The sequence below is a fragment of the Ambystoma mexicanum genome, chromosome 12 (assembly GCF_040938575.1).
Source record: "Ambystoma mexicanum isolate Mex_15411 chromosome 12, UKY_AmexF1_1, whole genome shotgun sequence".
Lineage (NCBI taxonomy): Eukaryota > Metazoa > Chordata > Amphibia > Caudata > Ambystomatidae > Ambystoma > Ambystoma mexicanum.
The window spans coordinates 903,137,757-903,165,716 of record NC_090936.1 but is presented as its reverse complement, the minus strand read 5'-3'; the positions used below and the strand labels follow the sequence as shown (position 1 = coordinate 903,165,716).

Here is a 27,960-nt window from a genome sequence, read left to right as displayed (position 1 = left end):
TTTAATTCATGTAGCTGATAAAAAGTGAATATGGGTTACATGCTCTCGAAGCAACACAAGCACATTAACCCACTCCCCTTCTCCTGGCATTAGTTTATTTGCCAATCACCTTTACATATGTGGTTAACAATCCTGTACAACATACCCTCAATAACTATGCTCATCTGTAAGAGAACTCGTCTCTAATTGATCATGAATTTGTAAGAGGTTTTCTATGAAAACAACAACCAATTTAGAGATCATCTTCGCCAAGAACAGCCTTTTGGAAAGCTTCTCCCTCACTGCTCGAACTGGATATACGTTAATATAGCGAAAACCAAATTCTCAAACTATAAAATCACAAACATAATAGGTTCACATTTTGTAATTCGAGATGTGTTTGTTATTGTTCCCCGCAGCACATTTGATGTATGTGGGGGACTCCCCCGCAACCCCTGCATAGCAAAATAGCAAATTAGAGGAGCGGGGGACACCCCAGCTCCCCTAATTCAGTATTTTGGAATACAAGATTTTTGTAGTCTCAAAATGCAGGACTTTGGGTGATGCAGGATTTTAAATATGGTATTTTCATTGTATACCACCCGAACCCACAGTAAACAGCTAATAATAGGTTGTTTATCGACAAGGCCAATACCTTCCTGTTCTAGATCAAGAGTTTAAATTCCTCTCAACATCCTCCCTAAATCCCCAAGGGCCATTTAACACTTGACTGAATTCATGTCCTCCCTCACCCTCTCGTACATGGTCACATCATTAAAACTGACCTCTTACACCAACAATATCCTCTCTGCCACCATCCTTAAAAATAAAACATCATGATCCAGCCCCAACTGCTCTTCCTAGGATAATCAATGCCTTACTTAAAGAGCGAACATTCCCAGACATCCTAAAAATAGGGCTTATATGCCCTCTCCAGAAAAAAATACACACGTGATGTGGAAGACCTAGCAAACAACCAACGGATCAGGAGCCGCCCACGTATTAGCAAAGTCATTGAGATGGTAGTTGATAACCAAGTAGTTATGACAATGTTATCAACTCGGTCTGCTCTGGGATTATCAGTCAATACATCGCACCAAATGCAGCATTAAAACAGCCACCATCCATTTGATTAACACCACCCTTCAGATTATTGATTAAGGGAACGAGGGCCTGCTAGTCTTCTTTGCTTTTCGGCTGAGTTTGACATGTTTGGCCCTAAAACATTACTCAACTTTCTTGCAGAGAGGATGATATTCTTCAACACCATCCTTAAATGGTTCACATGGCTGTCCACATGGGCTCTCTCTGGTGTGAACACTGCCCTATTACCTATGGAGTGCCTCAGGGTTCCATTCTTTCGCTGGTCAACATTAACATCTTTATGGAACCACTGAGCTCAATAAAAGTTGTACTTAAAGTTCAAGAGCCCACAAGATATTGGTTGCCTTTATTCATGCCTTGCAACCATTCAGCATGGGTGACAAGTACCTACTGTGACAAAACTGGACTATTAGTCTCTTCTCCCAACAGGGGATCTATACCTTTTGAGGCTAGGGTGGTGAGCCCACTAAGCAAGACCTTCCCTAGGGGCGTGGGAAAGTGGGACCTCACTGGGAATGCCTCAACTCATGGAGACAAGGACTCCTATTCCTGTAAGGAACTCCATGTCCAGAGTACATGGTCTGCCTATGTGGGAATCAGAAAGACTGTTACTTCTGTTTTGGATTCTTCAAATAGTGAAATTTCTTCAATCTCTTTGGCTTCAGGTAATGTTGGATCTCACCTGAACTCCACAGTCAAAGAGTAGCAACAGACACCTTTTGTTTGTGATAATGTACATAACACAACAAGGGACTTGGAATGAAGGAGAGAGAATAAAACGCAGAGGAAAGCCTCTGATGGCAGGACGTCCTGGAGGAGCAGAGTCACGCTACACTGCAGAGCCAGTGGTAGCATGAGGAGTGAGCTGATTGCTAGCAAGATACCGGAAAGGCTGTCTTCCTTGAAAGAGAGCTATTGATATCCAAGGCTGAAGAAAACGAAAGGGTTTCGGGATGCCCGGAAAAACCACACGGGCAAATGCCCAACCGAGGCTCCGCTAAAGCAGGCCTAATTGAGGGACCATGAGCGTTCGGGAGCCATGGAAAGATAAAGTGTACAAAGCAAGACTGGGAGCTGGGAGGGCCAGAAGGGTTCACTGGACCAAGCCAAGTCAGAAATGGAGGCATTGCCTTTAAAATACCTTTTTTTCATGCAAAGGAAGAAATGTGGCAGAACTGTATAACAATTTAAGACTGGCCATTCAAGCCTGTCGAGAGACTGAAAGGCCGCAGTGGGAAAAATGTAAGATCTTTCAAAACCATCTATTGGGACTACAGGGCTGGGAGAGAAAAAAACAAAGATGGAGGCAACTTGCGCTGTTCTAAATTTGTGTTTGGTTTTTCTAAGTGGTATAGATAATATATGGGGTTTTGACTAAGGACTATTTCTTTTGGATATGTGACGATCTCCATTAGTTTCAGTTTGTTAGGCAGGACATTTCCCTTACAGTGTTAGGGCTACATAGCCCTTTTTCTTATTATTTGTCACATTTTAGTCCAACTCCTTCTTTTGGTTCACCACAATTCCCACCAGACATTCTGTCAGGATCCTCAAGGTGAAAGTGATGGAGTTACGTAAGGATTGTGCCAGCAAATAAAAGGGAACAACGTCCCAGTGTTCATAAGTAACCAATGACATGAAGAAGCTGCTATTACCTGGGACCTTGAAGCCAGAGCACAGTGGAGAGCTACATAGTGACTATTTTAGCCACGGAATATAGGTCTCTCTTGTTGACCAGTTTGTGTATGACACACAGATTGTGAAATATATTTTATAAACATTTAGAAGGCAATGAAAGGTGGTGGTTGTGTGATCCTGTTCACAAATTAAAATATTGAGGCACACTGAATTTTAGTTAATTCACACTTCTAGACGGCATTAAACACAATTGCAGTCTTCCACCCTAACCAATATAATTGACATTCAATATATCAACCAGAGGTAGACAACTCAAAATTCACAGTTGTAACTAAGGAATTGTTACAATAGAAATTGAAGGTGCGAATTTGAAGCCCAAGAGAACACTGTTGTCCCTTTTTTGATTTACCAGCCCTAGATACAAGCCCAGAGTGGTATGCCAATGCTCCAAGGTACAGCCTTCTGACAATCGTCCAAAGAAAATGTCTGGAGGTTTTAAATGTTTTATCTTAAATTGATTCTAGGCCATCAGTCAGAACACCCTACCATGTAGTAGCTGAATACCTTTACCAAGCCACTCAGGCTGTGGTCAAAGTTGAATAGAGTGTGGATGTCACTGGCATATGCCAGTTGTGTTTTATATGAAGGTACAAAGGTATGGGTAACAGAGATGAACCATGAGACACTGCGCTTTAGAGCGATGGCCTCTGAATATGACTTGTTTTACAGAAAAGGATGAAATCCAGGTAAGACTAGTTTGGTAATCCTATTCACTGTAGGGCAGGGTGGTTTATGTTTCTGACAAACCAATAGAAAAAATGTAAAGAAACCAACTACATTTAACAATCTTTGTATTTATTGTCCGCTATTGAGACCAATACCACATTATCTCCCATGCTCAGACAAAACCTTGTCTGTAGGAGGTCAAACAGGCACTGCCTCTAAGCAAAATATGTAGTTGAATAGTGACTATTTTCTGGATAAGCATAATAAGAAATTGGAGATAGCAAATATGGTTAACATTTCTTAAATCTTATTTTCTATATCGGTATAGCAGTATCTTTCTTCTGCATACTTGCAACATAACTTTCAAATCTTCGTGAGCGAGGGCATGTTCTCTCCATGGAGGAGGTGATGTATCCTCCCATTGAGTAACACATAAGTGCCATTGGCAGCCATGGTGTAGCGATTAACTTCTAGGCATAATGAGTTAAACATGGAATTATCATTAATTTGTTTTATTATCCTACCTTTTTATATGCAATCCAATCAAACACCCTATCAATATCTGTGGCTTTTACGACTTCTTGAGAGACTGGATGTGAACTGGCCAAGCCATCCAACAGCATCACTTCATGCAGCACATCTGTCAGAAATCTTTGTTTTTCCTGAAACACAGAATATAATATTTCATAATGCAGAATGTATATATGAAAGCCATTAGAAAGGATTTACAGAAGTTTTCATACATATTGTTAGTACAGAAGAATGCATCTTGAATAACTAGATGTATATTTCTTTCAGAGTTGTCAAGGGCTGTTGTTTCGTTATGGAGGAATGGGCACGGGCATGAGATGTGAAAGTAAGCCCCTGAACGCTCCCACCAGAGAGAATTGAACCCACTAGGGAAGAAAGGCCCAAGTTGAGCTTGTAAGAATAACAAGTTTAATCTCAAACGCAGATGAGAGCAACAGCAAAGGACTCTGCTGCCAAGAATGTTCTGCCAAAGAAGGGTACAAGCAGAAACGTATGAAGCAAAACATCATCATAAGTGATGCGATAGATATAGTAAACATCTGCGTGGCTGATTGGATGGACCCTATACATGTGCTGCCTTCATCCATATGGGATGGCAGTCTATTGGTCTCAGCATCCCTCTACCATCACGTGGGCATGCAGGGCTCATCTTCTTCTCACGTCGAAGGTCAGAAAACAAATTAACTATACTCCTAGTATACAGCTTGTTTATCGCTCATACTGTGTTCCTGGCAGGATTCAAAACAGGCACACAGGAGGTTCCAGGGCACTCTAACCTACACACACATTTCATTCACTCCATCCGCGCCATTCGGCTCCAACGTCTCCACCCTCATTTTGAACTATAACATATCCCTCCCAGCACCTTTGAATAAAAATCACATGTTTGTCGCTTCAACGATACACCCTGTCCATCCTCTTTGAACATTTCAACACTTGTTACTCTGAGGTTGGTGGTCAAAGGGCACCTGGTGTCATGGAATTCGGGGATCTTAGGGTTTAGTCAGTTACATGGGCTATAACTCGTGGTCACTCACGAATGGGTGGTTTCATGCTTTGGCCAAGATGAGATAATATACACACCAGGCGGCGGCTTCTGATCACGGCCTTGTAGGGCACATTCTGCTTGTGTGAAAGACACATCTTCGCAACACTTTCACGAACAATGGACAAACAGTGTTGCGAATGGGGCTGTGGACTGTCCTCATGTGAGCTTGAGCATGACTGGAGATTTCCATTGCCTCATGTATTTGGGCCTAGTTCATGCAATGCCGCCTTTACCATGCTTACCGCACAAGGCTTCTCTTCTACCTAGGAATATTAATATCTACGCAAAATAGTGATGCCGCCCGCACCGTGGACCACACCATATGAATACGCTATAATTGATGATGGTAGCATGGGGTCCTGCTGGAAGGGAAGCGCCCCTTTCACTGACCCCTGTTCATCACAGTGCCTCAAATGCATCTCGCCTTACTTTAAGGTGCCTATCGGGAGGTGGGGCTGGGTGTCGGGAGGCTCCAACATTAATAGATTACCTTGAGGGTGGGGACGAGGAGGGGACCAGGGCTGACTTTACCCTTTTAAAGTAGGAGGGGTGCAAGGAACACTGGGACTCAAAGCATTTCTTGGAGGGCAAGATGGAACACAGAGAGAGCTGTGTTTATGGGTTGAATGGATATTGATTGCATGCCACCATAGGATGTAAATTATGCTTTATATAGATAGGCATGAGACACCTTGTTTGATAGGATTCATTTGGCAAAGAGAGTTTGTAGAAGGAACAAAGACTGATGAATTGCCCTTTAGAGAGGGAAGATGAGAGGTATGATAGCCACTTCTCCTTTATAGGGAGAAGTGATCAGATGGAGTGTGTTGAATAGAAAAGTAGTAATTATCTGGTTTTATTTGGAGAGCTAAGGTGTGTGTAGCTTTAGGACATATTTGGTTAGATTTTAGATTTTATCATTAGACAATAATTACATCTGCTTTTAATTTCCTGAAAAAAAGTGACAGATACACAAAAAAGGTATGCTTGATCTGCACATACATTTCCACTCTAGTAGAAAAAGGCCTGTGTTGATAATCGTTTAGAATATTTAAAGTGCTGGCCTCAGGATCACATGAAGAACTGTCATGAAAGGCAAGTCCACTCGACACCTCACAGAGATGCCACGAAACACCAGGAACACTCAAAGATGATGGAGCAACCCTGATAAGAGGTTTGTAAAGCACAAATAAAGCTTTATGAAGCTTTATAATTATAAACTATCACTGGAGCAGGAGCGCATGGGTCAGGCTGCCGCTCTCATTGCCGCCCAGCCACGCCCCCCAGAATGCTTTTTATTTAATGAGTTGGATTACAGATCTGTGAATTTTGGGTCTTGGAGTGATTGATGGATCAACTCTTTTGTTTAACTGTATTATCTGAAATCCCATAATTATTACAGAAGAAGTATGGTCACATAGGCAGGTAACCACAGTCTCTGTCCTCACTTTGGAAGAAGAGGCTTACTAATGAAAAGTAGGTACATTTAAAACATTTTGATTGAATCCCACTTAATTTCTACACATGACATATGCTGTTTGTGTTCAGGAAATGTTTTGGTATTTAGTTTGGTTTTCATGTTAGATTAAACTCAGGTAATACCATAAAAGTTTCAAAGTGTTTCACAACATCTTGTATAATTTCCGAACACATCCTAGATATGTTTTTTTGGTGCATACGTTTCATATATTCTTAAAGTGATGATGTAACCTCGCCTGACCACTTTTTAAGAGGCATCAACATACACAAAAAATAATTTTAAAATGCATAGTTAAAACATTAAATAAGGAATTAAGTGTGATGAAATAAACAAAGGAATTATTTACATAATGATCCTCACTTGTGAACATACCTAGTCGAAAAACACATCTGATCAAACAAATATAAATACACAAAACAAAGTGAAATGGGACACAATATAGAAGTCCTTTAAGTATATTTTTTTAAAAAAATGTATTTAATGTGATATACTCTATGAAATAGATTTTAAACATAGCAAATAAATATATTATAAAAGATATTATAAAACAATGATATACAAATCAACATATTATATCGACAATAATAACAGAAATACTATAAATCCATTATTAATCAACAGACAATAAATATACATATAAATCATTACTTCCGTATGTAATAAAAATGAAAATCTGCAATACTTCACTACACTTGAGACGAGGTACACAGTTCAAATTTATATTTCCAGTAAACTCTCGATAACAAGCCATACATTATACATAGCCAAAAAAAAGCTAATATTTGTTGTATTAATACTACTACACCAGAAGGCAAGTGTTGCTAAATACTCATTGTTATGTACATATTTACTAAATTAGGCAATATATGTTTTTAACAATTTGGGACAATTCATTAAGACATGTTTTCCAGTTTCTTTTCTGGAATGATTTTTACATAGCCGGCAATAGCGTTCTAAACAAAGAATCTGGTTAGCAGGGCCAACATAAGGCAGCACAGGAAGATTATTCACCCTGAGTAAGGGAATAAAGCGCCTAACTCTCACTGATGGACTTAAGTTGAAATAGAATTGCGGTCCTTTATGTATATATAACATATTCAGTGAAAAAACTTTGTTAAAGGGACGTTATGGTTAAGTTGTGCTACTAAAAACCTATGAAATTCAGTGAAAAAATGTTGTTAAAGGGGCGTTATGGTTCCAAGTAAAACCGAAAAACCCTAGAAATTCGCCAGTTATGGTAAGCTAAGCAACCATAACTCGCGCCACCACCGTGCACTGCTAAGACTAACACCCAGGACATCAAAGATGACATCACAAATGTCATTGATGACATCACTGATGACATCACATGTCTATCTCCCCCTTTTTTCCTTTACTGACATATCTAGGCCACATGGTTTTCTTCAGTAACAGTCAGTAATTAAAATTGGAAAAGGTAGTATATTTGTAGACTTATCCTTCAAGTATGTTCTTACAATAATTCCCTTAGGGTCCAGTCATATCATATGAAACATATACATAGAGGAAGACACAGGCTTGAAAGACAGCAATCCTTTCTGTGCATTAAAATAATCAGTACAGTTGTCAGCACTTTCTGATAGTTCTGTTGTTTTTTATTGCTGTACTTTCCCTGTATATGTTCCTATTTTTATATCTTGTATTCACACTACTTTCCTGAGAGTCCAGGCACATCATGTGATATATATATATACATAGGGTAAGTAGCACGTTTGAAACAGAGCAATCATTTCTCTTCATAAAGGTAATCTGTTAGGTTATGAAAACGTTTTGCTACTACTGCTGTTTTTTTCTTTCTTCAATTTCCTTGTATATACAAATATTTGTATGTGGTGCTGTCTCTTTGTGTTATGTCTATAATAATGCAATTATGTAGTAAGTGGGTTTTATTATCTTCTTATCACATGTTTCACAGTATGCAAAAGTCTAATAAGAAAACAGTTTTCATTTCACTATTCAACATGGCAAGTTTATGAATATTTCAACTCCATCATGTATGCTGCACACAATGCCTATGTTTCTACATGAGCACCTTAGTATACTGGATGGACGAATTAGCACTTGATATGTATTCCAATAATCCTTGACACTTTTTTTTATTAACATTACAATAAGAAACCCTTGTACAGACTTTTCATGAAAGATAAATGCACATGTGATGTTATCAGTGATGTCATCAACGATGTCCTGGGTGTTAGTCTTAGCGGTCTACGGTGGTGGTGCGAGTTATGGTTGCTTAGCTTACCATAACTGGCAAATTTCAAGGGTTGTTTGGTTTTACTTGGAACCATAACATCCCTTTAACAATGTTTTTTCACTGAATCTCACAGGTTTTTAGTAGCACAACTTAACCATAATGTCCCTTTAACAACGTTTTTTCACTGAATTTCATAGGTTTTTAGTAGCGCAACTTAACCATAACGTCCCTTTAACAAATTTTTTTTCACTGAAATTCATAGGTTTTTAGTAGCACAACTTAACCATAATGTCCCTTTAACAAAGTTTTTTTTCACTGAATTTCCTAGGTTTTTAGTAGCAAAGCTTAACAATAGTAAATTTGACTTTATGTACATGTAATATGGAACATACTGAACCACTTCTACTGAATGTAATGTCCGCCAACATTTTTGATGTCCGCGGACATATTCGGACAACAGTACCACTACCTAAAAAGTCTGGGGGGGGGCATGTTTAATTGTTATATTACAACATGATAACATCTAAACAATTCACAAAGTAGTACACATACATATTATATGTAGTAATACATAAGAAATGTAACCCATATATGTACCACACTAACCATTCATTTAAATACAATACATTCTAAAATGGAATATACCAAGAGTAGATAAATAGGCTTCCAACATAATTACCTGACAGACACTCCACAACTAAGTCCAAGACCAGACCTACAGACTACTCAGAACATATTTTACCTGAAATAGTAAGTGTACATCATTTTACTCATAACTTTATAACCTTTCTGTATTAGATTAAAAAAAAAATATTATATATTTTTTTTTCTCACAGAAATGTCTAGTACTCTGGAATGGCTAGAGGAGCACTTCCCACATGACAAAATGTCCGAAAATAGTGATGCTAATGGTACACACTTTACAATATAAATAATTTATGTGTTATTATTTTAACATATATATTTCTTTTTGTACACAGCATGCCAAAATAGAAAATGTGTCTGAAGAAACTGTTATGGAAAACACGCTTGACAGCTTAAAAGAAAAAATGAATTTATTATTGAGCAATTTTAATAATTTGAAAACTTTTGTTGAGGATCATTTTAAAACAAAAACCTCATACCATTGTCCCACATGTACTTGTCCCCCCTCACCATATCCCAGTCAATTATCCCCAAACCCTCTCCATAATCCAAAACGTTTTGATGAGACTTCCATCCCTTCAATCATATTGAAACCCCTAATTCAACTGTTTTTGTTTCTGTTTCTGCCTCACCTTCTCTGTCATAAATTATTAATATATGTGAAATAAAGTTACATTTTTATATTGTGTTGTAATTACTCCCCATTTTTTATTTTTTTAAAAACAATGTAGATGTCCGCGGACAGCGCGGGTGTTCTGAAATGTTCGTAAATAAACAAAAATGGAGGTGTGCTGAAGAACACTATACCTGTCCGTATTGTTCGCTAGCAAGTTGAAACTGTTCTAAGAACCCAATTGGTGTCCTGAAATGTTCGTAATTAAACAAAAATGGAGGTGTCCTGAAGAACACTATACCTGTCCGTATTGTTCGCTAGAAAGTTGAAACTGTTCTAAGAACCCAATTGGTGCCCTGAAATGTTCGTAATTAAATGACAATGGAGGTGTCCTAATAAAGAACACTATACCTGTCTGTACTGTTCGCTACCAAGTTGAAACTGTTCTAAGAACACAAGCGGTGTCCTGAAATGTTCGGTAATAAACGAAAATGGAGGTGACCTAAAGAACACTATACCTGTCCGTACTGTTCGCTAGCAAGTTGAAACTGTTCAAAGAACACAAGCGGTGTCCTGAAATGTTCGTAATTAAACGAAAATGGAGGTGTCCTAAAGAACACTATACTTGTCCGTACTGTTCGCTAGCAAGTTCAAACTGTTCTAAGAACCCAATTGGTGTCCTGAAATGTTTGTAATTAAACGAAAATTGAGGTGTCCTAAAGAACACTATACCTGTCCGTAATGTTCGCTAGCAAGTTAAATGTTCTAAGAACACAATTGATGTCCTGAAAAGTTCGTAATCAAACGAAATGGAAGTGTCCTAAAGAACACTATATCTGTCCGTAGTGTTCGCTAGCAAGTTTAAACTGTCCTTGAACATACGCGATGTCCAGAAATGTTTGTTTGATGTGTGACGCACTTTTAATTAATTCAGGACCCGAACACTGTCCGTAGAACATCAACGCACATGCGCAAACCAATGTCTGTGCATTTGGTGTCCTGCGGACAGGAGCTTCCTTCACGGACCTGTTCGCGAAGGGATCATGTGAACGCGCCCATGCTGATCGCGTGTTCTGAATGAGGACACTGTTCATGTCCCCGAACAATTTAAAAGTACATTTTCGAGTAATCCACAATATTTTTCCATAAAAACTCATCAGGGCACAAATCCCACATAGTAATCCTGAGTTTCTACATATCTTTTGAAACTTTTTAACCCTTTTTTGTGTTCGATCTGTCCGCGGACAGCGCGCATGTCTGCGAACCGTGTACACGCACCCCTATAAAAGACCACGCACTAGAGCTTATTCTCATTGTGTTTCTGGCTATTCTTCAGAGCACAGCTATTTCTCCAGCAACTTGCTGATTCCACCATCGAGATGGCATCCCTGGCTGCAGAACTGCCACCTGGTGCTGCACCTGCTTCAGCACCACCCCCACCCCCTCCACCACCACGACCTTCCCAGGAGCCTGAAGAGGGGAACAGGAGTGAGGATGCAGAGGAGGAAGAAGAGGATGACGAGAACGAGGTAGAGGAAATCCCTACTACCCGCACTAGACGTGAGTCTTGGGTGTGGCGGTTATTTTCCATTTATAGGAATCGTCCTAAGGCTCGTGCGAACCGTATTATCTGCAATGAGTGCAAAATCATACTCAGTCGCGGGAAGCACGGTTCGTACAGCTTTGGGACCACGACCATGAAGCGACACCTGAGGTAATTTCACTCTGGGGCTATTTGCACGGTTTTACCCACTACCAAAACCCCTACAACAACTTGAGAGCATCATAATTCAAACAGTACACCCGTTTCAAGCAATAATACCCCTTCAACCAAAAAGAGTAAAATTACCTCTCTCTGAATTGGTAAAAGACATTCGTGGAAAAGTAGTTTATTTACCATTAGATCTAAAAGAAAATGTGCATACTCTAGGAGTGCAACGTCCAATGCAGAAATCTTTAATTATCTTAGTAAATGGAGTACCTAGAAAAGACAAAAAAATATGGCAATAGCTGGTAGATTTACATAAAGTTAGAAAAGCCTTACAATATCTTAAAGAGAATAATGAGTATTACGAAGAAATTAATATTGAAGAAAACTTGAAAGATACAACTGAAATAATTCAAGAAACACAAGAAGCTGATCAATTTGAGCTACTAGATCCTGCTACAATATCAAATACTTTAGACCATTATACAATTCATCCTTTGCACTCTAATGACACCATAGAGGTTGCACTGGAAACATACCAAATGCGTGAAACAAATGGATCACCAATCAGCATATGGGAAAAAAGTATAGAAGCACGTGCTTTTCCTTTACTCTTTCCTACTGGCAAAGGAGGAAGGTATGATGATAGACCTATTCAAATATCAGCTTCAGAATACCGCTCATTATGGATGTATTCTGAAGATCCCAGATTGAGACAAAATGTGGAATACATATTCCACCTACTCTTTGAAAGTGAACTAGCAACTTTATGTTACGAAGTTGCACACATATTAAAATCAGGATCCCACTTTCAAAATATGACAGCTACACAATTATTATAAAAAGTGCAACAAAAGGATGAAGTTTTAGAATCAAATATTACAAATCTATTAGCAAATATGCGTGGTACTAAAGAGTACTGGTTTCAACGTCACGGAGATGTACGTTGTATGATCAGAAACCTTGGCCCACCCACTTGGTTTGTTACATTAAGTTGTGCAGAATATGCATGGGAAGATTTATATGATTTCCTACGCATATCAAATAAAAACAAAACAAACATAGATATACTAACACCAGGAGAACTTTGTTCTTTGGATCCTGTTAATGTTTCAAGATATTTTCACCATCGCTTCATTGCTATGCTACATTTTATTTGTAATAAAACTGTTCCTCCCCTTGGAGAAGTGCAACACTACTTTTGGAGAAAAGAATACCAAGCCAGAGGAGCACCACATATCCACATGCTTTTATGGATTAAAGATGCTCCTAAATTTGGTCAAGACAGTGATGCCACTGTTTTACAGTTTATTAAAAATATGTCACTTGTGAAATTCCATCAGAATCCACAAATAGTGATCTTCATGCACAAATTTTACAATTTCAAAGACATAAATGTGGCAAATATTGTCGTCGCAAATACAAAAAAAAAGGGAAATACTACACCAAATGCTGATTTGGTTTCCCTAGACCAGTTACAAATACAGGTCAAGTGAATAACCTCATGTCTTCAGTTAGACATAGGGCCTCATTACGACCCTGGCGGAAATTGACTGACCGGACCGCAACAGCGTAAATAGCGTTTCCGCCATTGCACGAAGGAGCAAAGTGCGGCTAATCACGACCCATCGGGCACGAGCATTACGCCATGGCGGAATCCGAAAGGCTGCGATGGCGGAAATGACCCCAAAACGGCCCTTACCGCCGCCGTACGCTGCACCAGGTGCAATACCGCCACCCATCTTAGCGGTCACCGTAATGAGCGGTCACCGTAACGAGCGGGCACCGCAAATTACGGCCACCGTAAATATACGGAAACGGAAGTAAAAGCATGTGGCCGGAACGGGAAACAGCACGCCGCACAACTATAAAAACCGAATCCCAACACAACCATTAAAAATCCGAGCCTGACACACATCCCAACCCGTTAGCAACCCCAGTTAAAAAAATAAATATGGGAAAGGTAGCCAAGAAAGCGTGTGACCGCAAGCGGCAGGTACACTTCTCCCGAGAGGAACTGACCGTGCTCACCGAGACCCTCCAGGAAAATGCCGCCGTCGTCTTCTCCAGTCAAATGACCAGGACGGCCCTTGCCAACAAGAAGGCCATATGGGCCCTGGTGGCACAGCGCGTAAGTGCGGTGGGGACAACACCCCGCACGCCACAGCAATGTCGCAAGCGGTGGGACGACCTGCGGATCCGCGTACGCAGCATACTTTCTGCGAACAGGAACATCGCCACAGCTACCGGGGGGGGTTCAGAGTCGCCCATCAAGTTGACCCCCTGGGAGGATATCTGCGCCTCCACCATAGGAATGGAGAGCATAGAGGGAGTCGGAGGGATGGAGAAAGGAGTGCCGACATCCGGAGAATCAGGTAGGTTGGCCAAGAGAAACAATGCGAAATCCACAAACCACGAACATGTGCAGTACCATGTGACCCCATAGTGCAATACATACTTTGCCCTGACAGCGCCCTCTAAAAGTCAGAATGAACAAACAAATCAATCAAGATGCCATAAACAACCCCTACATGTGCAGCATGCACCCCCTAACTGCAGGCAGCCAAATGAATGCATCCTCAATCCACACGAAAATGAGACCACCTCCAAGGCCCAGTCCCAAATCAGCCTCATGTACCACCCCAATGCATTTGATACGTTGCCATTCCAAATCCGACAGACCCATAACTAACGCTCGCCCCTCTTTACTCCACCACAGGGTCCGATACCAACGACGAGCTGCAGGACACCCCTACCAGCACGCCTGCAAAGAGGGCCAGGACCAACGTCCCAAGAGCCTCCACCTCAGGTGCAAGGATCAAGACACGGCAGCAGCAGGAATCAAGTGGCAGCACACTGGAGGGGACTGCAACAGGCACCCCAGCAGCCAGCAAGTCCACAACCCCAGCACCACAGGTCCCCCCAAAGAACGTATCTGATGGCACTGCCTCTGGTGCTAGCAGCACCATAGGTGACACAGCTGTCATGCCAGCATGCTCCGACACGGAAAACAGTGCTGGCGACGTAGGTACCATCCATGACCTTTCCCAATCCCCCTGCATGTTCCATCCCCTACACCATGACGAAACCACGCAGGGGCACCCTGAAGACGACGACTGGCCAACCCCCACAAGTCCTGTGCCAAGGCAACATGTGTTGAGCAGCCCCCCTGTCACACCACCGCAAATGTCCATGGCCCAGCAGAGGCAACAGTCCCTCGACCTGCTGATCGAGCAACAGCAGGAAGTGTCCACGCTACTCAAGGACCATGCAAATGAATGCGGGGGTTCCAGGGCAGCCATGGAAACATCCACCGAGACACTCAGGGCACAAATAGAGAAAAGTAGTGAGAGCCTCAGGGGAGAAATGGAGAGAAGCACCGAGAGCCTGAGAGCACAAATGGAGAAAAGCACCGAGAGCCTGAGAGCACAAATGGAGAAAAGCACCGAGAGCCTGAGGGGGGAACTGCATGCGACGTCCAAAGACGTTTGTGCTGAACTTGCTGCTGTGCGCCGTGTGCTCTCGGAGCTCTCACAAACCCTCAGAGACATGCATGGACGCGAGCAGGCAGAGACATCATCCGTGGCAAGTTCCGTCCAGGGCAGCCCCCAACGCAGATCTGGCAGGAACCTGCGCTCCACGGGCAGGGGTGCCCCTGATACCCGTAGAGGGGGCTTGCAATAGCGTCCAACCACGGACAGCATGCATATTTGGACACTGGTGTTGGGGGGGGAGGTAGTAGGGTGGAGGGGGTGTGTTGGGCTTCACTGGGTGGCGGGTCCATAGGGTGTATAAATCAAATCACATTAACAATACAGCATCTCATAATCATCCAATGACATGTGTGGACATTGATATTTGCGTACGAGGCCTTCATAGGCGTACAGTCCACAATGTGCCTGTACCACACACACACAGTGCCACAGGTCCCCTTTCCGTGTAATAGGCACCATGCGTGGTTGCTAGAAGCATGCATCTATGATGCTCTGTCGGATTGCACGTGCATCCTGTGCCTCATGGACTCCTTGAGGTGCCTCCACATCCCCACCCTCATCATCATCATCATCTTCAGGTGCATGCAGTACAGCGTCAGGGGGCATGGGCACATTCCTACGTATGCACATGTTGTGCAGCATGACACATGCCATGACCATCTTAGAAACCTTCTCATGGCTGTACATGAGTGCCCCGCCAGACCTGCTGAGGCTGCGGAAACGAGCCTTCAGTAGGCCGAATGCCTGTTCAATGACCACACGGGTACGTGAGTGGGCATGGTTGTAGTCCTCCTCATGCTCGTTCTGTGGGTTCCGGATTGGTGTAAGGAGCCATCTCTTCAGTGGATACCCGGCATCACCTGTATGAGACGAATAAAGGGTGTCAGTGGAATGATAGTGCTAAGTAGCCCCCCCCCCCTCCTGCAAGGTCATTGACGCATCAAATGGGCCACGATGTCATGCATGGAATGAGACTCACCGAGTAGCCAGGATCTGTGCCCTGCGTGTCGCTCCATGTAGCGTGGTATTCTTGTGTTCCTCAGGACCATAGAATCATGTGTAGATCCTGGAAATCTGGCACAACAATGCGTAAATATCTTGTTGGAGTCACACACCATTTGCACATTGATTGAATGAAATTGTTTCCGGTTGCGGTACTGGACCTCCATGGCATGTGGGACAACCAATTCAACATGGGTGCAGTCGATGGCACCAATGCAACCCGGGATGCCGCCAAGTGCATGGAATCCCACTTTTGCGTTGGTAATCTCCTGGTACGTGCGTGGTAGTGTGATGTGGTCGTCGGCGTGCTTCAGGAGGGCATCGTGCACTTGGAAGAGTGTCCGTGAGAACAGTGGCTGTGAAATGCCATGCAACTGTCCCACTGTGTGCTGGTAGGTGCCTGTGGCCAGGAAGTGGAGTGCAGACACCACCTTCAGTAGGGGTGGGATGGCGGTTGGGCTATCTATCATGCTCACGAGGTCAGCATGTGTCATGTCCACAATGGCGATTATGGTGTCCCGGTCCAAACGGTAGAGGGTGTGGATCTGCTCAGCAGTGAGGTTGAACGGATCGGCTCGGAGGCGTGGGATTGCGGGCCGCCTGCGTGGTGGTAGTGGCAGTGCTTGTGGGCCTTGCTGACCCTGCCTTGCCCTCCTCCTCCTCCTTCTCCTCCGTCTCCCCTGTGCGCCCGGTTGTTGTACCTGTTGTTGTTCGTCGTCTTCTTGTAGTTGTAGCACTTGCAGTGCTATCTGGTCCCCCAGGCCCAACATCGCTAGTCCTGCCGGTAGCATTTTGGAGTGGGAGTGGTTGTGGGAGGGGTTTGGGTCTGCTATATATGTGCTGTCGGCCTGTATGGCCTCCACCTGTGCTGATTGAATGATTCTGTGGCAGATGCTATCCCTTCTGGCCGAGCACGTCCCGCACGTAAGGCTGCATTTGGCCGCATGGCATCTTGGGATTGGAATCATGTATCAAATCCCGATGGCAGTGTGATGTACTTTGACTGATTTTCATGGTATGCTCCCATTGTTACACATGCTATGATTGCAGCCGCTTACATACCTGTGAAGAGTCAGTGGTATGTAGGGCTCGATCGATGTCCGACCCTCATGCAGCACAGTAACGTACTTCACCGACGGGCGTGGCGTCCCATTTGTGATTGCAGCCAGTTAGCATCATGACACACAGCCGCACTACATTGATGTAATTGTGAATGCAAGCGTTCACAGAAGCCTTTTCGACGTAATGTTGCAAGTGAGGAATTCGAAGGCCAGCATTTTTGGTTTTGAAGTAGCGGCGAGGATACGCCCACAGGTCTGGCTGGAAATGTAACGTTCTATTGTAGAATGTCCTTGGGACATGGCCCATAACGAGCAGGCAATGAATGATATGAATTGAATGGGATGCGCAATAGCGTAGTGGACGATAAGGCAGGACGTTCCCAAATCCATCTTGCTTCACAACACTACAGATCCGGCCAGGGGCACAGTGGTTTTTGCGGACTGCATTACGCACAGACGCGATGGAAGTTTCACATATAATGTGAGTGAATATTCATGCGTTTTCATTGCGGGATGAGGGAATGATGAATGGATGCATGGACTGATGATTCCGTTTAGGGTCTGCCATGTACATGGGTTTTTTGAATCACTCCCCTTCCCCTGCGCTATTTGATGCAAGGCTGCCATAGTGGGACATACGTCTATCTGCCCTTGTCGGATCCTCCCTGTCTCGACGCGCCTTCATACACTTGTGTCTAGGCACGTTACTAATCCCATGTCATGGGTTCTATCTTGACGGACGCATGCACAGTAACCGACGTTGCCAATGGTGTATTTAGCTCGATTGATTTCGTTATGATTCGATACTGATTTAGGGGTGTGTATATTCCTTTGGAGTGGGCTAGCATGCATATGGGTGTGGATTTGGTGTGTTGAATGAAGATTGTAATGCCTCATGAGTCCCGTAATGCAATCGGTTAATTTGTGTTTCTTTTGGGTGACAGGTATCTCCTGCCCTATTGCAGATGCCATCTCTACGCCACTCCTCCAGATGGTTTTTACTCTCGACTCCTGCAGCTTCGGGTGAATCAGTGGAGCACCATTTCGATCTTATGGGACGATCGCCAATGGGCCACATGCCCTTACGCTGTACTGGTGGCTAGGTGCAACATTTCGGCCTTTCAGCTCGACTAGTGCCTGCCTCATGGGACGGACCTGCGGTTCTTGCCGCTTCCATGTTGCCTTTTGGAACGTTGATGTAGGCCCTGTGTGCCATGATGGTACAGGGCGTCACACAAGTGGAAGCTGGTCAATTATTGCAGATGCAGCCCTCGGTGATGATGGTTGTTTTGGTGTTATTTTGCAAATTGCTGTGGGGCCTTTGTCATTTGGATGTGCATTTAAATTGTATTCCGATATTTGTCGTGTTGCGTTGTTCTTTGCAGGTGATGTGGCGATTTTCGCTTTGTGGCGGTATGTATTGCGAGATGATCTGCATTGTGTTCCGCCTTCTGAGTTGAGTTGTGTGGTACAGTACTGGCCGCGTTTGCCTACGTAGCACAGTATGGTCACGGATAGGGGCTGCCATTGTGACTGTTTACATGATGTGCTGTTCAGGGGCGGGGGATTGGCTTTTGGCCGACTGGTGCCTGTCAGCCAGGTCGATTGGTGGAATGATGGGATGTTCAGAATGTGGCTGGTCACAGGTGACTGTGTTTGCGTGCGTTTGTTGGAGGGGGACTGGGGTCATGTCCATTGGAATAGCTTCTGTATTGATGCCATCTGTGCCCTGCAGCTCCCATCGGCCCCTCTTGGGATGAGCCTGGCTGCTCAGTCACTCTGCCAACTTGTGTGGTACATGCTTCTGCTGATGGTTGGTTTGTTTACTGGCATGAGTACAGGGCTGGTGCAATCCCCCTCAGGATGCTGTTTTGGATGTTGCCTTGCGCTGGTGGCAAGCGATGGGGGACTACTGTTGTTTTGTGTCATGTGTTCTTGATTTTCATTTTGATGTATTGTACCTTCACATGCCTGTGCTGCGTCAGTACGGCTATGGTGACATGCCGTACATGGATGCCCACTCACGGGGCGCTTTGAGCCCCTGCATGCTTTTCTACGTTGGCATGCATGGGTGAATTGTAGATTTCACTGGTTGCATAGTGTGAGTACATTGCCCCTGCCAGGAGTTGTGCAATGTGGCCAGGGAGTGGAGTACAGGCACTCAGTGGGCCATTTACGGTTGGTTCACGTTGCCGTATTTCTCGCCATGGCGGAATGGTACTTTACGACGTGCTTGATGGCGTTCAGTACATGTCCGCTAGGGTCAGAATTCGCGTACCGTTGCGCCATGGCGGTGATTCCGGTTTTGCAAGGCGCGCGTGCGCGTACTTGGTGCAGTTAGCGTTGCCGTTCACTGCGGTGTCGCTAATGGCATCGTACTTTACGGTGACGGGTCATGATCGCAACGAGCGGTGTTCGATGGCGGTATTGCATTTCCGCCATCATTTTTCCATTTCCGCAAGGGTCGTAATGAGGCCCATAGTGTTAAAGGTAAGTCACCTAAAAATACATATTACATAAAAAGAAAAGAAGAAGAAAAATATATCAATGATTATAATGCAATCATTGCCCACTTATGGAATGCAAACATAGATGTGCAGTACATTGCAGACAATTCTACTGCAGTTGCACAATATGTCACAGCATACTTAACCAAAGCAGAAAAGACAGAGCTCCAAGACCTCTGGAATGACCTGTCATCAGATAAAACAGTGTCTCAGAAATTATACAGCTTGGGCATAAAAATGCTCTCCCATAGAGAAAGTGGATCATATGAAGCAGCTGATCGTTTAACTGGTACTGCATTGTATGGTAAATCTGAAAATATAGTATGGCTAAGTCTTGGTCCAGCTAAATCTAGAAAAAGAGTTCTAAAAACATACAAAGATATAGAAGCAATAGCCAAACATGATCCCAACAGCCAAGACATTTTAAAAAACAATTTATCGGACACATACTACCCAAACAGAAGTAATACTTTGGAAACCATGTGTCTATACCACATAGCCCAAAACTACACATACAAAAATAATATAAAACCTGATGAAAAAAAAAGGTAAATACAGAGTGACAAACTGTGAAGGCAGCTTAGTTAAACTCACTAAACCATATTTAATTAATCATATCAAATTGTCATTGAAGACTCCTCAACATAATGAAATATATTACATGTCCCTGCTACAACTCTTTAAACCATGGGGAAAAGAAGAAGAAATATTAGAAAACTATGACTCATATGAAGATGTTTTCAAAGCGAATGAAAGCACTATAACTGATGTAAACTTTACACAATACAAAACATTGTTGCACAATGAACAGCAACACGAAGAAGAACTCCAGGCCCTACTAGATAAAGATACTCCTGACAGTAGTCAACCTTCTGTAACAGGAAGCCAAGAACCACTGGGAGAACCAATAATAATAAATGAGGCAGAATTAGCTATGATAGAAGTAGAAAACACCATGGGACAGTATGAAGATAAAGAAGACTTAACTATACTACAATCAAAACTAAACAACGAACAACGTAGCATTTTTGAAGAAGTAACAAAACAAATTGCACATGGTGTACAACATGAAAATAAAGAATGTTCCTGCCATAATTATAAACCTATACTACTGTACGTCAGTGGTGAAGCTGGTTCTGGCAAAACATTCCTAATCAAAATCATCAGTAAATTCCTTCAACAATTGACAAACAACAAACTGTCAGCTGTTGTCACTGCCCCCACAGGTTTAGCTGCCTACAACATAGGTGGTGTCACTTTACAACGATTACTACTATTGCCAGTAGAACACCAGAACAAATTAGACTATTACAACTTTTCTGCAGAAGCTGCAATGGAACTACGCAGAGTATTGAAACAAATGAAAATGCTACTAATAGATGAAGTGAGCATGGTCTCCAACCTAATGTTGGCTTTGATTCACCTCAGATTACGAGAAGTACTGAAGACAAACTATGAAGAGCTCTTTGCAGGAAAACACATTATTGTTTTCGGAGATCTTCTTCAATTGACACCAGCAAAAGGTGAACCTATTTTTAAAACATTAGGACACAGACTCTGCTGTAAAACTGTTGGCAGCATTGGAAATGTCAACCTTTGGCAACATTTTCAATACAGAGAATTAACAGAAAACATGCGCCAATCTGCAGATCTCACTTATGCAAACATCTTAAAAAGTATCATAGTTGGTATACTCTCTAAAGAAGCAGAAACAATATTGAAAACCCGGCAAATTAATGCACTTTATGGCGATAATACATGTGCTACAGATGTTATGGAACAATTAGCCCACATAAATGTCAATTGTATGGCCTTAATGCCAACTCTTGCATGCTGTTTCAAATTCAATGAAATAATGTTAAGTAAAGAAATGCAACCAATAATGGACATTAGCGCCACAGATAAACAAGATGTACATGGTATGACACTACCCATGTGTGACCAAGCCACAACAAGACTAAATAGTTTAGAAAAATCCATCTCAAACACAGCAGGCTTAGAAAAGATACTAAAATTATCCTTAAATTGCAGAGCAATGCTTAAACGTAACCTTGACGTGGACCAATGACTAGTTAATGGAGCACTGGGTACAGTTGTTGGCTTTCAAACATACCCACGTGACAACAAAATTCAGTTTGTCAATATACTCTTTGACAAACTTTCAGAAGTTAAAAGGATGGGACGATCAACAGCTCGATTCCTTCTCTTCAAAGACATGTATTTACGCAGAGAACAATTTTCTCTAACTCTTGCATATGCAGTCACGATTCATAAATCACAAGGTCTTACCCTAGACAAAGCAATGATAGATATTGGTAACACAGTCTTTAAAGAAGACATGAGCTATGTAGCACTATCACGCTTACGTACACTTGACGGTCTATTTCTAATAAACTTTGATGCAAGTAAAATAAACGCTGATATTCCTTGTATTTTAGAATACAAAAGACTTCGCTCACTATACACTCGCCATCTAAACACATATTCTGTTCCACAAAAAGTAAAACATTATAAAAGAAAAATAAATCAAACAGAAAAGCAACCGGATGTCACTGCAAATCCTCCAAAGAGAGTAAAAGAAAGTAATACTTCATCAAGTGCCACAAGCAAAAAAGAATCAATTAGGGAAAGTAAACCAGGTACTTCTTCAAACAAGGAAGACAAACTCCAAAAAAAGCAGTCAGATACAGAACTACCTGGTCCATTTAAACTCTCAAATATAGTTGGTGTAAGTTGCTACGCAATTGTAGCAATGAATATTCTTTTTCAATTACCACCAATTCTTGATAACATTTACTTACACAGTACAGACCCATTGTGTTTGCAAATGTTAGTACTTCACAGAAAAGCAGCAAACAATCCTGACAACACGTATAGTGTTTATGGAATAAGACAACAATTGGACTACTGTGATGGAATGGTGAAATTCACTATAAACTCACAGGAAGATCCACAAGAATTTCTAATGTACTTACTACAAGTACTGGAAATCAAAAACATACCTATAAATGAAATCTTCCAGATTTCATACATGTGGAAACATATATGCACTCTCTGCAACAATGTGACACAAGAAGAAATCCCCAATGAACGCTTTGTATATATATCAATACCTAATTGTGAATCCATTCCATTTCAGCAACTTGTACAAAATGCAAATCATGGTAGATTATGTTCTACCTGCAATTCAGATAATCGCTCCTCGTTAGTAATACAAACACATAGTACATACGTAATACTAATGCTTCTACGTTACAATGGAGATGGTACCAAAAACAACTGCAAGCTGACTGGATTCACACATGGTCAAATATCACTTGGTAAGAAAACCTTCACAACAATAGGTATAATCTACCACGCAGGAGCCACAACCAATTCAGGGCACTACACTGAATATATAAAAAAGAAATGTGGATGGTTTGAATGTAATGATAGTACCATTTCTCTAAAGCAGAGATTACCAGCAAATCTTACAAACGCTTATTTAATGTTCTTAAAACCAAAATTTGATAACTAAACTGTACTTAAACCTCAAGTAAACTTGTAGTAAAAAATATAAACTATTAGAATATTCCAAAAGCTATCTAACTGCCCAAAGATTCTACAGCAATTAATCACATAAATTAATACCACTAAATTAGAGCAAAAAATAGACAAATAGAATACGCCAATTGGTATCTAACTGTTCCAAAATTTAACAATATCCAAACAGATAAATCAATACCACTAAAATATATAAAAAAATAGACAGTTAGAATACGCCAATTGGTATATAACTGTCCCAAAATTTAACAATATCCAAACAGATAAATCAATACCACTAAATTATATAAAAAAAATAGACAGAATACGCCTACTGGTATCTAACTGCTCCAAAATTTCATAATATCCAAACAAATAAATAATATGTTACTGCTCCAAAAAAATGCAACAACCCAATGTATAAATCATTATCCAGAAACAATAAATGAACACTGAGAACAAACAAACAAATAAACTGTAGCAACAGAAAAATAGTTTTTTTTTAATCCAACATGGATTTTTTTTATCCCACAGGCCCAATGATTTTAGCAACGAACACAGAAACTGAGCAAATTGCACAGTACTCTGGTTTGTAATCTACTAAATATGAGGGTCCAAAAAAACAAAATGTTGATTATACAATGTAAAAAGTCATTACAAAATACTAATACTAACATGCTATTTTCTTTTATCACAGAAATTAACAAGCAATACATGTACTTCAGTTACTAAACCAAACAGAAAGTATATTATACACTCTATGCCCTGGCCACAACCATCACACCATATCACACCCATAGTATCTCATAACTTTGTTCCTTATAAATTTGTTTTTGACCCAAAGTTATAAGCAACTATAAATGTGATATGCTGTGGTGGTTGTGGCCAGGGCATAGAGTATTGGGTGCATGGCCAAATGGCCATGCACTCAACACTCTATGCCCTGGCCACAACCACTGCAGCATATCACACCCATAGAGTAAAACATTTCAACTATGGCCTATGGAAACTTTTAATGTCCGCGGACATTACCAGTGTTCTTAGAACACTTTCAATTTGCCAGCGAACAATACGGACAGCGTCTTCAGAACACCACCTACGAACATTTCAGGACAACGCTAAAGTTCTTAGAATACTTTCAACTCGACAACGAACAATACGGACTGCGTCCTCAGGACACCCCCTACGAACATTTCAGGACAACGCGTGTGTTCTTAGAACACACCCCCATTTTGTTTATGTGCGAACATTTCAGGACAACGCGAGAGTTCTTAGAACACTTTCAACTTGACAACGAACAATACGGACAGCGTCCTCAGAACACCCCCATTTTGTTTATTTGCAAACATTTCAGGGCACCCCGAGTATTCTTAGAACACTTTCAACTTGCCATCGAGCAATACGGACAGAATCTTCAGTACACCCCTGCGAACATTTCAGGACACCACAAGAGTTCTTAGAACACTTTCAACTCGACAACGAACAATACGGACAGCGTCCTCAGGACACCCCTTATGAACATTTCAGGACAACGCATGTGTTCTTAGAACACACACCCATTTTGTTTATTTGTGAACATTTCAGGACACCGAAACAGTTCTTAGAACACTTTCAACTTGCCATCGAACAATACGGACAGCATCTTCAGGACAACCCCTATGAACATTTCAGGACAATGCGTGAGTTCTTAGAACACACCCCCATTTTGTTTATTTACGAACATTTCAGGACACCGAGACAGTTCTTAGAACACTTTCAACTTGCCCTTGAACAATACGGACAGCGTCCTCAGGACACCCCCTACTAACATTTCAGGACACTGGGAGAGTTCGTAGAAAACTTCAGGACAATGCGTGTGTTCTTAGAACACACCCCCATTTTGTTTATGTGCAAACATTTCAGGACAACACGAGAGTTCTTAGAACATTTTCAACTTGACAACGAACAATACGGACAGCGTCCTCAGAACACCCCCATTTTATTTATTTGCGAACATTTCAGGACACCGTGAGTGTTCTTAGAGCGTCTTCAGGACATCCCCTACGAACATTTCAGTACACCGCGAGAGTTCTTAGAACACTTCAGGACAACGCGTGTGTTCTTAGAACACACCCCCATTTTGTTTATGTACGAACATTTCAGGACAACGCGAGAGTTCTTAGAACACTTTCAACTTGACAACGAACAATACGGACAGCGTCATCAGAACACCCCCATTTTGTTTATTTGCGAACATTTCAGGACACCCCGAGTGTTCTTAGAACACATTCAACTTGCCACAGAACAATACGGACAGCGTCCCCAGAACACCTCCATTTTGTTTATTTGCGAACATTTCAGGACACCCCGAGTGTTGTTAGAGCGTCTTCAGGACACCCCCTACGAACATTTCAGGACACCGCGAGAGTTCTTAGAACACTTTAGGACAACTCGTGTGTTCTTAGAACACACCCCCATTTTGTTTATGTACAAACATTTCAGGACAACACGAGAGTTCCTAGAACACTTTCAACTTAACATGGAACAATACGGACAGCGTCCTCAGAACACCCCAATTTTGTTTATTTGCGAACATTTCAGGACACCCCGAGTGTTCGTAGAACACTTTCAACTTGCAATCGAACAATACGGACAGCATCTTCAGGACACCCCCTGCGAACATTTCAGGACAACGCAAGAGTTCTTAGAACACTTTCAACTTGACAACGAACAATACGGAGAGCATCATCAGAACACCCCCATTTTGTTTATTTGCAAACATTTCAGGACACCCAGAGTGTTCTTAGAACCCATTCAATTTGCCACAGAACAATACGGACAGCGTCCCCAGAACACCCCCATTTTGTTTATTTGCGAGCATTTCACACCGCAAGTGTTCTCAGAACAGTTTCAGCTTACTTGCGAACAAAACGGACACATATTGAGTCCTCAGAACACCCCCCATTCAGTTTATTTAGAACATTTCAGAACACCCGTGATGTCCGCAGACAAATCGAACACAAAAAGAACCTCTACCATATAAAAAAGCACAACATTTAACCTATCTCATACCCTTCCATCTGCCTCAAACACTCCTACACACCAACACACTCTACTAAATACACATTTAGAACAAACTTTCACTGCGCTGTCCGCGGACGTCCGTGAATCCAAGATGGCGGGCGCTACCGAAAATCTGAGGCGGTTCACGCGTAACGCCATCCAATCAGCGAACACGTTGCATGTACGCGCACATCACGCAAGCCGATTGGCCAATCAGGACACTGTCCGCGGAGCGAACAGTGAAGTGTGTCCGCAGACCAAACACAGATATCACTAATTTTTTTTTACCTAATATTTGGTCATTTTAAAAAAAACTACTGGATGGATTTTCACCAAATTTACAAAAGCACGCTTTCGGGACCAAGCCGCTGCTCCTGGTCCAAAAAATCCATCCAGCCGTTTGGGCTGTAGGAGCGAGCAAAAAGTTTTGGGACCCCCCCTATAACTTTGCCCCCCCTGGACGAATCCTCACCAAACTTTGCAAAAAAATTCAGAGTGGGCCATATACTTTTTTTGCAAAGTTTGGTGAGAATTTGTATCCTATGGAAACAGCAACTTAACCATAACTACATGGCCACTAACGTGGCCATGTAATATGTGATACATTGATATTTCTTCAATTTTTACAAATGAGCATAATTCTCAGGCCAGTCTCCCAATTCTGCTTTTTTTGGAGTGCCCTTCTTGACTTATGAATGAATTCTCCATCATGAGTAGACCATCCAATATCTTTCAGGAATAACTCAACTTTATTACTCAGAGAAAATTTCGCAGGTTGTCCAATGATCTCTTTCCTCATAATGTTCAATAATTGATTGCTAGTATTATTCATCATTATGAGATATAATTGATATTGATATTGATATTTTATTTCTATCGTGCTCGTACACAAGTGTTTCAGAGCGCGAAAAGGCAAGGGAGGGGAATAGGGGAGAAAAAAACAGCTATCTTACTAGGCCCAGTGACATTGAGAATGTGCAAGTGCATGGGAGAGGGGGAGGGGAAAAGTGCATGGAAGGGGGGGAGAAGTGGAACGTGTGAAGTAGAGGAGAAACAGATAAATTACAATAAATAAATAATAAAGGCAACAAACATTGGTAGTGCAGCCAGCAATTGGCAAGTCCTGAGTTTACGGCAGCAGACAGGGTAGGTCTGATAAGTGCAGGAAGAAAAAAGGGGGGCTGTATGGGTACAGATACAGACCCCAGTGCAAGGGGTGGCCCGGAGGCAGTGCGGGAGGGTGGTAGGGTGAGCAGGTACCTGGTCCCGGAGAACAGTGGGTGGCCAGGTGCACGGTGCCAAGAGAGAACACATCAGCAGGGGAGAGGGGGAGCGAAGCCAGAAGAAAAGAGGAAGGTCTTGAGGTGCTTCCGGAACCGGAGTTGGTTCTCCTCAAGTTTTAGAGTGGCAGGGAGGCTGTTCCAGAGGGAGGCCCCAGCCGAAGACAGAGATCTACCCCCAGCTTGTTTCTTTGAAAAACGACTGACCCTGAGGGAGTTTGAGGTAGAGGAGCGAAGAGCTTGAGAGGGGAGGTATTTGCGGAGGGATAGCTGAAGGAATTTTGGATTCAGGACCCAGAAAGCTTTGTGGACAATGCAGAGGGTTTTGAATTTACTCCTTCCATCCACTGGGAGCCAATGGAGAG

At 42.2% G+C, this 27,960-nt stretch overlaps 1 protein-coding gene across 1 annotated transcript in view; it reads right to left on the bottom strand.

The window, feature by feature from the left end:
- TRHDE (thyrotropin releasing hormone degrading enzyme) overlaps positions 1–27,960 on the bottom strand; it is a 3,000,980-nt gene that overhangs the window by 1,321,427 nt on the left and 1,651,593 nt on the right. Inside the window, exon 6 of the mRNA XM_069629390.1 lies at positions 3,972–4,109. Within this exon, the coding sequence (XP_069485491.1) occupies positions 3,972–4,109 (138 nt within the window). The remainder of the gene's footprint in view (positions 1–3,971; positions 4,110–27,960) is intronic.